Genomic DNA, 16714 nt, shown 5'->3' on the forward strand with positions numbered 1-16714 from the left:
CGGGGCTTGGCCAGAGGCGGGGTTTGTCCCCGGGCGGGAAGCGACCGGCTGCCTCCGCGCGGGCCCGGGGAGGCGCCGTCTGCAGCCGCGGGCCCAGCCCTGCCCGTGGGCCGGGGACAGGGCTGCGGAGGGGGCCGAGCAGCCGTCAGGTTTGGAAGAGGAAGGAGCCGGGCTGTGCTCAGGACGAGGGGCAGCGTCTCCATGTGCAGCGAGGGGAGTTGAGGTTGGATATTGGGGGAAAAAACGGCCCTCACCAGGAGGAGAGTAAAACACCCAGTTGCCCGGAGCGGTGCTGCGCTCGCTGTCCGTGGGGGTTTTTAAAACCATCTTGGCCACAAGGGTCTAGTAGGGGGCGGTCGTGCTTTTGAGCAGCGGGGTTTGTAGTGGGGGGGGACCTTGCAGCGCCCCCAGCACATGGGTTGGACTAGAAGTGACGTCCGGGGGTCCCTTTTGCCCTCATGGTCTGGTTCTGCGGGCAAGGCGGAGACCAGGACCCGGCTCCTTGTGGTGCCCCAGGCGTCCTCTCTGCCTGTGGCTCGGGGCGCCCCTGGATCAGAGTCACGTAGCAGATCTCTGGATCTACTCGGGGCACCTAAAATAGACTCGGGGTTCTCCTGGATTAACTCAGGGCACTCTTGGCAGACTCGGGGCACCTGGATCTTGGTCATAGAGCATCCCTGGATTAATTTAGGGCAGTGTCAGACGCGTCACGCCCCAGAATCGACTCATGGCACCCTCAGCGGACTCATGGCATCTCCAGATTGACTCGGGGCACTCCCGAATCATAGACAAAGAGCTTCCCTGGATCAACTCGGAGCATCCTCAGTAGACTCGGGGCACCCCTGGATCATAGACAAAAAGTGTCCCTGGGTTGACTCGGAGCACTCTTGGCAGATTTGGGGTACCCCTGGATCAGTGCACCGTCAGTAGACTTGATCGACTGAGGCCATCCCTGGATCTTAGTCACAGAGCATCCTTGGATTAATTTGGGGCAGTCTCAGTAGACTCGGGGCACCCCTGGATCAACTTGGGGTACCCTTGTCAGACTTGTGGCAACCCTGGATTGGCTCAGGGCACTCTTGGCAGACTCGGGGCATCCCTGGATCATAGACTAAGGGCATCCCTGGATCGACTCAGGGTACTCCTGGATTAACTCAGGGCACTCTTGGCAGACTCGGGGGCACCCCTGGATTGACTAAGATTTTAAAATTTTTTTAAAGGGGACTGACAGTTACCGGGGCATTGAAAGCTAGAACGGCACCATTATGACAGCCATGGAGATGCCCTGCTTCAGGGATGAGAGTGCTGTTTCCCAGATCAGTCTATGCCACATCATCCTGTGTGATTAACACCCCCCCCGCCCTCATTTTGAACTTTTGATCACCACTCCCATTCTTGTTTCTTATTTGATTCACTTGACACAAATCCAATAGCTCTTTCTACTAACAGGCAGGACTAACCAGTGCTCCATGGGTCTAAGACCCATGATCCCAACGTGTGTGCAACGGGCCTGTGTAATAAGCAAGCTGCTTGAGGTGTGGGGAAGCACAAGAAGGGTTTACAACTGAGTGCGTGACAAAGAGAAAGTTGGTCAGGATTTATCATTGGCGTGATTTTGCACTATGAGAGCGAGGGGTCACAAGCTGAAAGAAGTCAGCAGGCAGTTTAAAATGAATACCAGGCCATTCTTTTTTTATTCCTTAAAGGCTGGAAGTTGTTGCCACCAGAAGCTATAGACTTTGAGAGTTTAGCCAGATTTAAACAGGGGTTGGACACACGGTCCACAGAAAGGGTCATTGGTAGCTATTGAGCACGGGAGTGAGGGATGCAGCCTCTGAATCGGAGCTTCCTAGATCTTAAATGCCAGAGGCTGCAAGTGAGAGGAATAGTGGAGAAAAAAACCCTAGTCAGGCCCATTTCACTCTTTTTCAGCATCCATTTTCTGCTGCTATGACACAGGCCTTTGCACAGAGAATATGAGCCAATGCCCACAAGTAAAACTATAAGTCCCCACGAGTATGGGGGGGCCACTAAATGCACATCAGGTGAAGGAAGAAAACAGGAATGGGAGTGAAGACCAAAGGTTCAAAATGATTGCACTGAGGGGGGTCACCAAGTAGAGTTCACTGGACAGTGCCCTGTGTAACACGGGAGACTGGACAAGATGGATCTAAGGTTGATGCAGTAAATGGCAGTTCTCTTGTAAAACCTAATGTGTTTTTGAAACTAAACTGGAAATAGTACTCTACTTCTGGAAGAAGAGTTATGCCTTAGAATTAGATATTCAACCTCTCTTGAAATTCAGTAAAGATGATGGACCTAAATCCCCTGAACTCATCTGACAATACCATCTTTAATCTCCCTTCTCTGCATTCCCATTTGCTGTCTCTACAATGATCTTGATAGTGCTTTCTACCAAAGGTATTAAAGGTCAATTCTTTAACATTTGTCATTTGTTAGAGTCAATATAGTGGTTGATATTAGTTCTACGGAGTAAATACGTAACATGGTCTGTGGTTTAAGTGCTATCGCTTCTCGGCCTCTTGAAGGCTCAGATCGAAAACATTTACTCTTCAATTTGCTTGGACTTTGGCACAGTTTTTAATGTATTCAAGATCACACTTATATTGCAGCTAAAAGATTAAATGATTTCTTTGGTAGGTGAGATGGGTAGGCTGTGCTTCCTGCTGTATGTTTCTGTGATGTAATTTAGTAGGAAAGTAAAGATGCCGGCACTTTTTTACCCTCCTCCTTGTTCTGCTGCAGTGAAATGAGTCATCATTCCTTTCAGACTCTCGGGCTCACTCAGCCAGCACACAGCAGTCTGTGTTTTGGCAAGAATGAGTAAAAGTTTTCAGGGTGCATTTGATTTTATTCCACTTCTATTGCTTTCTTTTGTGTTAAATAAACCACCTCTTTTCTGTCCAGCCTTATTTTTTTAAAACAAAATCCTAACTGTTGGTACTACTGAATGAGGGTGCACTTGAATCGGAATATCTTATTAAAATCAAAAGCAGAAATATCTTAGGCATGAAGATAAAAAAAGACAATCTACCACTAAGTGAAGAGCGAGTGATTTCAAATATATACATAATTCCTGCCTGGAGGTAGGGGGAGACAACTCTAAAAAAAGAAACAGAAAACTTTTGACAATAACTGACACACATTAGTTTTAGAGGTAGAAAATAAAGGTGAAAAAAGAATGAAATGAGGGAGTTGTCAGACCTGGCCATTCCCTGCCAAGGTGCAGACTGCATGTTAATACATCTCAGTATGATCCAGCTTATTGAACTATTCACATGAAAGGAGGAAATGTTCTATGCGTTAGGTTCATGATACAAGCAGGTCACATTATTTCGTTGTGTGCAGAATGGGTTGTAATTTAATTAAAGTTAATTGTCCAGCAGAACAAGTAAGAGACTATCAGCTAAGCTTCTGGAGAAGGCTATAATTGGCTTATGTTTGTGATGGCCAAAGAAGGAGATTTGTGAAATGCCACTTCCAGTGACTTCCAACCCATACAATATTTAGCTTATCTTCAGATGTACAGACGTTGATGCATCAGTTTTAAGATGAACATGCATTACTAGGGTCTTGGAAGGCTGGTGCTGTTCCCTGGGGGTCGGTTTTTGGCCTCCCACTGTCAAAATGATAGGATCTTAGCAAGGGTATGATTTGGTAACCTTTGCTCCCATTTCAGAAACAATAAACTCTTTGCCTGCTGAAATACTTTTTTTCCCCATGTGACGGAACATTCTCACTATGAGTTGCAAATAAGATGCAATCTCTGGTTTTTAATTGTTAATAATAGATTCATATTTTTATTGATTCTTTTTACAAATATATTTAATCATAAAGAAAGGTGACTAAGTATAAGTCTGATGTAAAGCTTATATATTCTCCTTTGTTGTTTGCTTGTGTTGCATAATGTTATATTTCAAGGTCTGAGTAATATATTTTTAGCACCATTAGAATACATGGGTAAGCTCTGTTTCTCAGCAGTTGTTGGTGCTAAAATCCTGGAAATCTGTATACAAAACATAATAACATCTGCCGTAAAGGTCATTTTCATTATTCTTCTGAAGAAGAGGTCAGGTGCAGTTAATAGAAAACTTGTTTAATTAACTCCTCGTGCTACATATTGGATGTAAACTAATGTACGTTGCATGCATATCTCACATGGCCATGCTTAGATTGATTCCAGTAGCTAAGACTTTACAGATACATGCATCATTTTGGATTTTCCCATTCTATTTCTCTCTCTTTAATAGTCAGATTTTTATTTTTTTAACGAATGCTAGTTTTAAGCAAAGTAGCTTTTTTCCAAACAATGTATATGAGTCATTAAAGATATATTTTATATAGGACACTATGTACTGCACATAGGTTTTGGAAAGAAAGAATGGCAATAACTTAATCACATTCACATCTGAAAAATATTTTTAGAAGTAACATCTAATATTGCTGTAATGAAAGACTGGAGAAAAAACAGCAACTTCAGATATTGTTTTATTTTGTATTCGATCACACTGGTATTTCCTTTCATAATAGTAAGCTTCCCTTGCTGTTTATAGGGGTCTTTCATGCAACAACAGGAGAGAGGATAACAAAAAAGACTATAATGACCAAAGGGTCTGTGGAAATATAGTATCTGGGATGACATCTAACTCATCCCAGATATGATTTGTATATAGACGTGACTTTTAACTCATACTGTGCAAGGGACTAGTTTTCAGTTTTAAATGGAATAAAATATTCAGCATTCTGCTACATAACAGTTTTCTGGGTCCCTCCAGTTACATTCCCTTGACTATAGAAGTTTGTAAATGAGGTGAGGAAGTACTGCCTGTGCTACAGTTGGAAGTATATAACGATGGTACTAGTAAATATAATAACTGCTGCCACTTATTTTCTGGTTGGACCTTTTCAACTAAATTGCCAGCTTTTGGCTGTTTCTATGGCAATGTGATTTCTTTCCGACAGCCGGAAGACGTTTTCTGTAGGAGTCAAACATCTGTTTTTTTTCCTGTTGACAAATATGAGGGTCATTTGCCTTTGGAACGACACATGCTAGGGGCATTATGTATTCTGTTTTTTGAAATCCTTTGATTTTTTTTTTTTTTTTTTTTCAAGGCAGCTTGTTACTTGTTTGTGATGTTCCTACACTACATTCTGTTTTGCTTGTTAGCAGAGAGCGAGGAAGAGGATGACACTGAAATGGAAGTTGAAGATCAAGATAGTAGAGAAGCTGAGAAGCCAAATATTATTAACTTTGACACCAGTTTGCCAACATCACATATGGTAGGTGGTTTTCTGCTTTCCACGATGGAATAAACAGACTAATGAAGTGATTTCAGTGTTGTTTTGATATATTCTCAGAGTCATTTTTCAGACCAAAACCTTTCATATGAAGCATTTGCCCAATTTGTGGTTTGCCCAAAGTTGGCTAATTTCAAGGTGATAGTTCTTTTCCTTATTCTTGGTTGCTAAATCATGATGTATTTTCCTTGTATTAATAATTAATTTCTGTCACTGCCACAAGGATCTTATGTGATTTCAAGTGCAATGGGTGGGTAGCACACACAATTGTGAATATGTACCTAGTGAGTTGAAGACCTCAGAGACCCTTTGTGCTAGTGCGTTAGAACCACTTTTCAAAGTCATCTTTCCTTCATTTACCAGCGTTCCTTGTTCAGGAAAGTTGTAATGTGAAAATGGGTCCCGGAGGAACTTACATCTCCAAAATATCAAACCCAGGTGGTACAATTTTTTTTTGTTGTTGTTTTTTTTTTTGTTTTTTTTACTCTTGGTTGACAGTATTTGGGTTCTGATATGGAAGAGTTTCATGGGAGAACGCTGCACGATGATGACAGCTGCCAGGTGATTCCAGTGTTGCCCCATGTGATGGTGATGTTAATCCCAGGACAAACATTGCCTCTTCAGCTTTTTCGCCCGCAAGAGGTTAGCATGGTGCGGAATTTAATTCAGAAAGACAGAACCTTTGCTGTCCTTGCATACAGGTAAAATACTGGAGTGGATTTACTGATGGTATGCAGCACATGTTTTATCATTGATTTCTTTGGGCAGTAAGTCAAAAGTCAATGACCGAAGCACTTCTGCAGTAAATTACATGATTTAATGACTCGGAATTGGGGGATAAAAAGCCAAGTTTAACTAATAATGAAAAGGTTTTATTCGGTAGTTTGTGATGATAATGTGAAATTACCCAGCAGAACTTTTTCGCCGTTGAACCAGTTTGGTCTTACAGATGCTGCTAGGTCATACAGGAGACTAGAGAAGATGTTCTTAGACATTACAGTCTTAAGAATTTTGGTGTGTTCATTACCAAAATTTTAAAGACTCAGATTTTTTTTATTTATCACATTGTGACGATAAAATTTTTGCATATATATATATATATATATTATATAATCTGTATATTTATACAATTTTTTTTGAGGATTGTCTATGTGCTGAGTTAGAAACATTTTTTGCTGCATAATTTGCCAAGGTTATCTTCAAAATGAAAAGAGTACATTGTTTCCAGTGTACATTGTTGCCAGTAACAAGAGTACATTGTTGCCAGTAATTCAGGTAGCTGAAAAGATTTCCTCACATTTACTGTAAAAGTATTCATTATGAGACCAGGTGTGAATAATTTTGGCCGAGGAGGGTGGCCATGAGGCTTTTTTTCCACCCCTACCAGAAGTTGTAAATGAGTAAAAAAAATGACTAAAATGTTACTGAAGTTTTGAGGAATGCTGTAAATTGATGGTTGGATAATGTTTTATCTTCTGCTCTTTTTTTAGTAACGTACGTGAAAGAGAAGCACATTTTGGAACAACAGCTGAAATATATGCCTACCGAGAAGAACAGGAGTTTGGAATTGAAACAGTTAAAGTAAAAGCAGTAGGAAGACAGAGGTTTAAGGTGCTTGAAATTAGAACTCAGTCAGATGGGTAAGAAAATACAGTTCTTCTCTGTGTACAGCAAATCTTATTATTAGCAGCCCTTTTTACTGGGGAGGTAAAATAAACATATAGCTCTGAATTTCTGACGAAATCTACTCTTTCCAGGGCAACATTTAACTGTGTAGGAATAGTATTCATGCAAGGAGTTGGACCAGACACTACTCAGAGGCACTGAACTATTTAGTTGTTATGGATGATAATTGTAGGTGGGACTGGTAGTGTCAACCATAATTAAATACTGTCCATTTTAAGATTTGGTTGTCATTTGCTTATAACTTTGCTCTAAAATTCTTTGTGGAGATTGTCTTCCTCAGGCTGAATTCTTTTGGAAAACTTGAGCTAGAGTCTTTCATCTGAAAGAAGGTTAAGGAAAACATGCTGAGTTGCCTAAATTCTGATAACACATACTTCGAAAAGTTCTAGTAACCCTTTGTTTTGGCACTGGGACTTGGACTTGAATAGAAGTATGCCCTTTTTGACATCTGTGTGTCTTTTTGTTCCCATAAAAACCTGTACAAATGTGGCTGTTTTGAGCCTTTGAAAATTATATTCTATACTTTCTCAGTAAGGACTTCTTAATTTTAGCAAGTAGTTTGTACCAAATTGAAACCAAATATACACACTTTGCCAGATGAGCATTTAGCAGGATTCTTCTTTCAGTTGCAGCTCAGAACTGCTGTAAACCCTGAAAATGAAAGCAGCAAGCTTGTCTTTCCTGTCTTTTAAATGACTCTGCCTGATAAGCTTAATCAGTACAGAGGAGGAAGTTTCCTGATGCAGAGGGGATGGTATTTGCAACAACAGATGTGAGTTGGGGGAGTGGAGGGATAGACACTAAGGGCGTTTTTATATGTGCTCTGGAGGTGGAAGGGGGCGCTTTAATTAAAAGTGGCTCTGAGAGCCACTCTAAATAAAGCTCCCACATCATCTTGTGTATCAGTGTCCTCGCACTTCCAAAATGGCGGTGAGGGTGCTATAACTAAAGGACGTTTGACGAACTACAGTTAAAATGCCCCCGACACCAGTTTGAAGTTGGGGGACACTGATACACGAGATGTGAAAGCTGGTGGAGCACAGTAATTAGAATGCTCCAGCAGACTTGATTAATTGAGTCTGCTCTGACATGCTATAATTTTACAGCACATTGGATCAGCCTCCTCCACATTTATAGGCACCACAAGACCAGAGGCTGGTAATAGAGATTAAGGCACTGGGAAATCAAGTGTGAAACTTGGACTGGATGAGGAATGGGGTCTGAAAGCTTGCATACTAGGACTTGGAGCCAGTGAGCACTTCCTGACTGAGTCTGAGAGCCAATAAAGGAAATGCTGAGGTATTGAAGAGCCAAGCTGCACTGGCAGAGCAGAAACATTAAAACAAGAAGTCAGGGGTTATGTGAGATCCTGACACTGGACCGGGAGTATAGGGAAGGAGATTTGGACTGAGTGTGATTATAGCTTGAGAGAGATTTGGTAAGAAGATGGTAGGAAGGGATATGAGGATGGCTTGGCAAAGACACTGTGAATGAAGTGAGAAACTTGTAGAGTGAAAAGTGGGATTAAGGTGACGAGGGGAAGGAGCAGGTGTGATCTGAGCCTAGTAGACCAGACTCTACACAGCGGATGACAAGCTTGTAGTGATTTTGTTTATTTGTTAAATAGAAGTAGTTAGCCCTGTTAGTCTGGAGTCAGGCAGAACTCAGGGCAGGGCAGCATCTGGGAGACTAACTGGTTCAGAGGGCCATAAGCTTTTGTAAGCAACAGATACTTCCACTTACAAAAAGCTAACAGCTTTGAACCACTTGGTCTCTAAGGTGCCACCTGGTCTCTATCCTGCTCTATTTTCTGCCTTATTTACTCCTGTATTTCAACTGGCGGGGGTTGCTTGATAGGTCTAATGGTTCCAGCTCTGCTGATGGTCTGTGTGCAAGTATAATGCTTTTTGATGGAATTTGTTTTCAGTAAGCTTTTGTAAAACTAGGGAATTAAGCACACAAGCAGCATTGAAAGAACAACAATATTAAAGTTGCAAAGTCAAGCCTTTGACAGTCAATGCCAGATTTAATGGTGCCTGTATATTATGAGACTGTCTATAAATACATACTCGTAGGACCCATGCCATTGAGTGCATGGCATATATCCCTTGGGAATGAATCAAAGTGACATAATGGAGCTCATAGCTTGCTGGACCTAGTTTCTTTTTGCAGAAGCTGGAAAGTACCCAGTGAATGAGGAAAGGATTGCAGGAGGAGTAAGGATGGTTTCATAATAAAGACTGTTTCACTGCTACTCTGGAATTGGATTCTATCCCTGGCTTTGACACAGAGCCACTGTGGGAGATAATTGCAAACTTGGTCACTAATCATATGTATCTTGTTTTCTCTGTGCCTGACTTGAGATGCAGGGTCTGAGCATTCACACCTTGAACTAGTCCAATGGGCTCTGTTCTTTTGAACATAGAGGGCACGTCTACAAGTCGCCATACGGCGATGTTGCTATTGCATTGTGTTTTAGTACTTCCTTTTCAAAATGCTAAAGCACGGCATAGTACAGGTGGCTACTGCGCCGTGTACACTACACACAGAATGCGCTGCTACGGTGCTGTAGTGGCACACTGCCAGGTGACAGTGTAGTATACCATATCGTATAGTATACCACCATACTATGGTGACAGTGTCCCCATGCACTCCCCCAGTTGACAAGTGGTCCCTGCTGGCAGCAGCAGGCAAGAGCACACAGGGCACTTGTGCCTGGCACGGGTGGGGCACAACTCCAGCCAGCACTGCATGTGGGGGTGAGGAGCGCAGCCTGCCCAGCCCGCCTCTGTTGTGGGGGCTCCACACAGGGCACCTGCAGCTCCCTGTGCTGGAGCTGGCTGCTGTGCCCAGACTCTGCCCAGAGTAGAGGGAGCCCTGCCCCCTACTTCCCTGCGAGTCCAGAGCGGAGCTTCCCCTGGTGCGAGTGCGGGAACTGCAGGCATGTGGCACACAGTCGCCACAGTAGAGGCCGCTGGGCAGGCTGCGCTTCTCGCCCCCCGCGCACAACGCTGGCTGGAGTCACACCCCACTGCACAGTGCCTGTGCCGGGCACAAGCACCCTGTGCCTCCCCGCCTGCTGTTGCCGTTGGCAGTGCGGGCACTTCACTGGGGGTGGTCCCATGCCCCCCTTCCTCCCTTACACTCTACAAACCTCACACACCCACACCCTGCCTCCACAATCCCTACCAACATATACACACACTGCAACATGCCCTATGCCCCACCACATGTCCTCACAACCCCCTATACTCCACCATACCCCCCCAACACTTCACCACATGGTCCCCCCCAACCACACCCCACACACAATATACTATACTTTATTTTTGAGCTATTATGTAATCATCTCTATTTAGACGACACAAACACAAATCATGACAAAATATTTTTTGTAATAATTATAGTAGGTGTTTGACTTTTAGTGTATGATTTGCTTTTTTCTGGACCTAAGATGGCAAACCCCTCCTCCCAAAAGGAGTATGGGACAGGGTGTGGGGGCGGGGAGCAAGGAGAGGGACTCCCAATGACAAAGGTCAGAGGTTAGGGCTTGGGATTTCTGGTCCCAAGACGGCTATCCAGGGGGTGGTACAACTGTCAAGGGGCAGGGCTGCCCATATGGCCCTCAACATCTCACCGAAACGTAAGTGTCCCTCCACCTAAAATAATTCCCCGCCCCGACTTACAACCTTGACAGAGATGTATGGGTCAAGCTGAACAGACAAGATCAGGATTCAGAGGCTTCAAAACAACACTTTATAAGATGAACATCTTGGACGGCCCTCTGTGTAAGCATGGTCCAACTAAGAGCACAGCATTTAATCAAAAGCTGTAATCTTTACAAATGCCCAGATGGGTTAGATGGAATCTGCACATTGAGCGATAATAGCAGATGGTGTCTCATAGATTTGGAAGTTGATATCTGATGCCCTACAGAAGAAGAAGAATGTTTATGAAGCCCTCAGCTGCTATAGTGATGAGAACCATGGAGAAACCGATTAGGAAATTAATTATTCTGATTTGAGAGCAAGCTCTGAAAATACACAGTAAATAAGATTTGGGACCAAACATTGTAAGTTGAAGATAAAAAATACTGAGTAGCTGCTCATTAAATGAGCATTATCTCTTCTGTGCGCTGCGTAAGGTAGCGGACTGTCGTAATGCCTGCATGACCAAGAGTGTTGAATTAAGATTGTACAAACAGCCATAGTTCTGGGACTTCTTAATGCCGTTGTGTTCGACTTTGCAAAATCCTTAATTTTTTAGCATATTTGTTATGTGTAAGGATATAATTATATTTGGGTGTGTGCTTTAACCTTTTGGCCATAACCACATATTACATTAGTTATTAAAAAACTGGATTTCTGCACAGCAGTCAAAACCCAAGTATCTGATTATTCAAAATGGCAATTCTGCAATTATGTTATCAGTTTCCAGTGGCTGTCACTGCTTTGTGGGGTGACCTTGTGTCAGTGGCTTCTTGATCTGTGCCTCATTTTCTCATTGTAACAAGGAGATAATGATGCTGACCTCTTTGTTAAAGGACTTGGATTAAAAGCTGGATATAACAGCTCACTATCGTTAGTATTTACATACTCCATTTTTGGACTTGGTGCATCCAGCCAAAAGTTTTAAAGTTTTTTTGATCAGATATTTCTTTAAGTTGCTTGCCTCTTTTCTTCATCTTGGGACTCCTCTGGCATATCGCAGATTTTTAATAGCAGTTAAACTATCGTGTTCTTGACTTTCAATTCAGAGATTGCAAATTAGGACTATTTAATGCTCCTGATCAAATGGTTTAATCCAAGGTAAAGTAATGTAGCTTATATTGAAATGAGCATAGTAGAACTAATAGGAGCTATGTTAAGAGTCACGTTTTATAAAGGCTTTATTTCTTTGATGTTATTATGTGGTGAGGGCTTACACCAGGGGCAGGCAAAATGCACCCCGCAGGCGGCATCCAGCCTGTCAGGTGACTTCATCTGCTCTGCAGGTGGGTGCCTACCATTTCACTGTATCCAGGCTTCCCCTGCTATGCCTGCATGGGGCCAGGCCCCATTCACTTCCACAGGGGCAGTGCTTCTACTCTCACCCATGGGATGGCCATGGCCATAGCCCTGACCCTGGCCCTGCAGGTAGAGGAGTGGTGGTGTGGGGAGGTGGTAGCAGGAGGAGGAGAAGGGAGTGGGGAGCGGAGGGCAGGCAGGCAGAACGGTAGGAATGTTGCAGGGGAAGGGCAGGGAGCAGGGGAAGTGGTGGTGGTGGTGGTGGGTGAGAGCAAAACAGCAGGAGGGTGGGAGCGCAAGGTCCTTGCTGGTCCCCCAGGGGCTGGGGCCAGGACTGGGACCACGCTGGTTGGGCAGCAGAAGCGCAGGCCAGCTGGAGCGTGGGGTCTGTCTGGCTCCATCGCATGGGGCTCACATGCAGTTTCTGGGTTCTCCACCCAAGCTTCATGCCCTTGTGGGGGGTCCTCCTGCGATGGAGCCGGCGGCCCGACCCTGCTTCCTGCTACGTGCAGGTCGTTGGGAACGGCATGGAGCTCCGTGCTGTGGTGCTGTGCCGGCTCTGCACTTGACCCTGCTGAGCCCCATGATCTGCACCACCAGCTTCATCATGTGGAGCTTCCCCCAGTGGTTCAAGGCTTGGGCATGTTAGCCCCACGGGATGGAGCCGGTGGCCCAGCCACGTGTAATCCTGAGGCTTCCTGGGACTGTGCACTACTGGGGGACTCCACCTGCTGCCGCCACTGGTGCCAGGGTCTGTGCGCAGAAGGGAGATATGTTTGTGTGGGGGTCCTAGACACAACCATACACCTGCAGCCCCCCACAAACCCTACTCCACATGCGCGTGCATGCACACACCCCCCTCCCCCCCACATCCCTCCACAATATACAAGAATAAGACTTCATTTTGAACTAGTATGCAAGTTCCTTTATATACACAACACAAAGGCACACAAATCAGGACAAAATATTTTTTGAAATAAAATTAAAATATTTTATTGTAGATGTTTGATTTTTAATATTTAATGTACTTTTTTTCTGGTTCCAAGATGGCAAACCTCCTTCCCAAAAGAAGTATTTCCTGGGACTAGGGGAAGGACTTATGGTAGCAAAGGTCAGGGATTAGGGGCAGGACTCCTAGTCCCAAATTGGTGACCAGGGGACATACACCTGTCAAGGGGTGGGACTACCCTTGTGGTCCTCAATAACTCACTAAAACTCGTTAAGCAGCCCTCCAGCCAAAATAATTGCCCACCCCTGGCTTATACTTGTTTTTCTATGAAACAACTATAATTTATTGACATGCTCTGAAATATAATCTTAAAATCTAGCTGAGAATTGAAGACCTTGTGCAATAAAGACAAACACTTTTTTGTTTGTTTTAAAAGCGTCCTTGTACGAGGAATTTACCAGTTGAAAGAAGCACTGGCACTTGGTGTTATTTTTAGTTTGGCCTTTACTGTGAGCCTTTACATTTGTGTCATTTCCACAGCTTTAGATTTTAACTTGGGTGGCATTTTCAAAATCCATCTCCTTTTCTGGTCAAACTGCCAAAGCTCTTGTTGAGGCTTTCATCTCTTTGATTGTTGTAATCTCCTATTTGGCTTTCCTTACTGCAGCTTCATACCAATTCAAAACTTTGCTGCCAAAATCATCTCCCTCACTTGTTGATTTGTCATCCACTTCTTCAGGTTATTTTATTGGCAGCTCCTTCACCATGGATCAGATTTCTAATACTTTAATTCGAAGCTTTCCCCACGCTCCACTCAGCATTATCTCAGCTTGCTTGTTTTATGATCCTCCTTCATTGCGGTGAGGCTTGTCACTTCTCCCTTTTACCTTTTCCTGCGCAGCCTCTTGTGTGCTGATTGCTCTCCTGAAATCAATGTTGACTTCACAACCCTTTCTTTAGGTCCCTTTTTGAGAAGGGCGTTTCTTAGGATCCCCCCAGTAAACTTCATGATTATATTGGCTGGGTAGATGGTTTCTAAGTAGACTTCCATTTAAGGGGGAAAAAAAACTAGACGTGTTTGAATTGTACACTTAAGAAGAAATATATAATCTCTTATTACCATGACTTTCATCTGTGTATTCCCGTTAGTTTTACTCTTTGTGCTGTATCTTGACCCAATTTAAAATTTAACTATCCTGCAGTAGGTGCTTTGTTTTGCTGTGCATTTATATAGTGCCCCAGACGGTCCATACTTCAGCCTTTAAACATTACAATAATACAACGAATTAAAAACGTTTCCTTTAAAAATGTATATATTTGGAAATTAATCTTCATCTGCTACTGAAAATGAGCACCATAGGCAGTCTTTGACTATTTAACATAGCAACATTAAAGAAGCTTTTACATAGCTGTGGGGGCTGTCTAATTAGCTAATGAATTCTCTTGCTTTTTATCAGAACTGCCAGCTGCAAAATGAAGTAATGTGTAGCCAACTAAAAAGGGATTATTCGGCATTATTGGTACTTATCTAAGTTTTTTGGCTGGAGGAAATCGATCTTTTTCGGTATTGGTACCTGGAAAGTTGTTTGAACACAAGATGGCAGTACATGATTAGCAGTTGCATCTCTTATGAAAATAGAATGGATGTAGCAAAGATAACCGTGCAACTGTTCAGTCTTGCCCTTGGAACATCTTACAATAGCAGTTGTTTCACCTGTGATTAGGAAAGTACACTTCCTTATTACACCGCAAAATATTAATGAAGGCAATAAGAAATCTGAGGGTATCTTCAGGATACTAGTACTAACCACAGGAAGGTTATAAAAATTATTACAAGTTAAATGATATGTAATTATGTGTTTTTTGAAAGGGTAAATATAATTGAAGACCTTATGATTCAGTCTCTTACACATTTTAATCTTATTGAATAATTGGGGAGATTAGAACTGTTTGCTTATGCGTTTATAGTTTGTACAACTGTATGTAGATACTGTAACTGTAATGCACTTCATGAAGCTTTGCCAGTTTGGCTTCTGAAGCAGAGATAACTATAAAATAAGATTACATGTCCTTGGAATCTTATTAAATACATATTTTTACTTAAGACACATGAAGTGACAACCAGAAGTATCTCATTCTTGGGGGTTTTTTAATGAAAAGTGACAGCACTGGTCTAAAAATCACTTTTTAATCACTTTTTAAGTAATTTTTTTTTTAAATGGGAAATTATTCCACTGTGCTTTTACATCGTTATGTATTTTACTACCTAGCATTTGTGTCAAAATCAGTTTCTGTTACTTCAAAGGTTCTGCTGATACATTTCTTTCTGCTTTTTTGCATTAATTTATGGCTCATCTTTAAGATGTCGGGGCCATGGGCTATCCTGAACTATTTGCCTCTCCAGCCAAGAGAATGGAAGGTGATGCATTTCCCATGCACTGACTCTAAAAGTGGATGGCTATCTGGGATTATATTTGTTTTGTTATAAACTTACTCAGAAATTATTTGGGCACATTCTGCCAGGACTGGTGCCATTTTAGAAATATCAGGGAAGTAACATGGAATTCAATTTGTATGTTTATAAAAATGTTATCCTCTAGTATAGACATCTACTTTAGATGCTTGCCTTGGCAGGACACTTCTCCAGTCACTATGGGAGTAAGGGTCAGAGCTCCCACAAATTTACCTGACATACTTACTGGGGGTATCATTAGAGATATAAATATCATTTAAAAATCCATTTAACCTCCTCTAATTGTATTCATTAAATGGTTAACCAGTACCACAGCAGCTCAGAGATAGCTGCTGCTGGGACCCATTCCCCAAGCCCTTTGACAGCAGGCAGGGGGTGAAGGCGGTGAGCCCCACCAGACAACACAGCCCATGTGAAGCCCCATGCTGGGAGGAAGGGAGAACCTGTGTACAATCAGTTAATTGTTTAATTGATGAGTCATTAGGTTGCCCACTGTTTTCTTTAACCTCATAGGCTACGGGTACTGCTCCCCTTCTCCCTTTCCTCCCCCTGGTTCCTTCCTCCCTCCCTTCTGCTACCCCTGCTGCCTTCTGGTTCCTTCTGGGGCAGGACACGGCTTCCCTTCCCCCCCGACTTTCCCTGCCAAACTGCACCCTGCCCCATGCTAAATGATAACTGGAAAGCTAACCAGTTATCGCTGGGTTTATTGGTTGAACAATTGATTGTTTAACCTTTCACATCCCTAGTTATCATAGCAGGATACACACAGAAACAAGCTACTCACCTTTGCAGCAGCTGGAATTCAGAATTGGTTCTGGGTACGTGGAGCATACCTGCCTCCACAGTCAAATGTAGGAAGAGACAGAGGTTGGACACCTCCAGTTACTGCACAAGCAAGTGACTTCTTTGAGAGTGTTATGTGCATTCGTAGATCAGAGCAGTGGTTTCTCCTAAATATACACATAAAGCATAACGAAGAAAAGCACAAAGCTAAATGTGATGCATTTGTGGTTGAATTGAAGTAATGTGTACTTTTAAACTGGACGATGTAGTTAAATATTTTTATGCACAGTAACATTAAAAGTACAGAACAAAAATCAGTTTCCACTAAGGAGTACTCCTAAGTGTTTTCGGTACTTTGGGCTTTTTGGGGAGTGGGTGACCTGGCCTGTAATCAGTTATTAAGAGACGATAAGTGACGGTATCGTGTTTCTGCTGACTTCTCTAGTCCAGCTAATCTACCTTAAGTCTTGTGGTTTAAAGATAGAAAACTGCATTACA

The 16714-nt window shown here is 43.0% G+C and overlaps 1 protein-coding gene across 1 annotated transcript in view; it reads left to right on the forward strand.

Moving 5' to 3' along the window:
• The first annotated feature begins 5139 nt into the window (after positions 1 to 5139).
• The window catches only part of CRBN (cereblon), a 32805-nt gene continuing 21230 nt past the window's right edge, over positions 5140 to 16714 (forward strand). Inside the window, exons 1-3 of the mRNA XM_019536608.1 lie at positions 5140 to 5301; positions 5818 to 6020; positions 6810 to 6959. Coding sequence (XP_019392153.1) covers positions 5155 to 5301; positions 5818 to 6020; positions 6810 to 6959 — 500 coding nt within the window. The 5' untranslated portion in view covers positions 5140 to 5154. The remainder of the gene's footprint in view (positions 5302 to 5817; positions 6021 to 6809; positions 6960 to 16714) is intronic.

Source organism: Crocodylus porosus, unplaced genomic scaffold, assembly GCF_001723895.1.
Source record: "Crocodylus porosus isolate Cpor-Errol unplaced genomic scaffold, CroPor_comp1, whole genome shotgun sequence".
Taxonomy (NCBI): Eukaryota; Metazoa; Chordata; order Crocodylia; family Crocodylidae; genus Crocodylus; species Crocodylus porosus.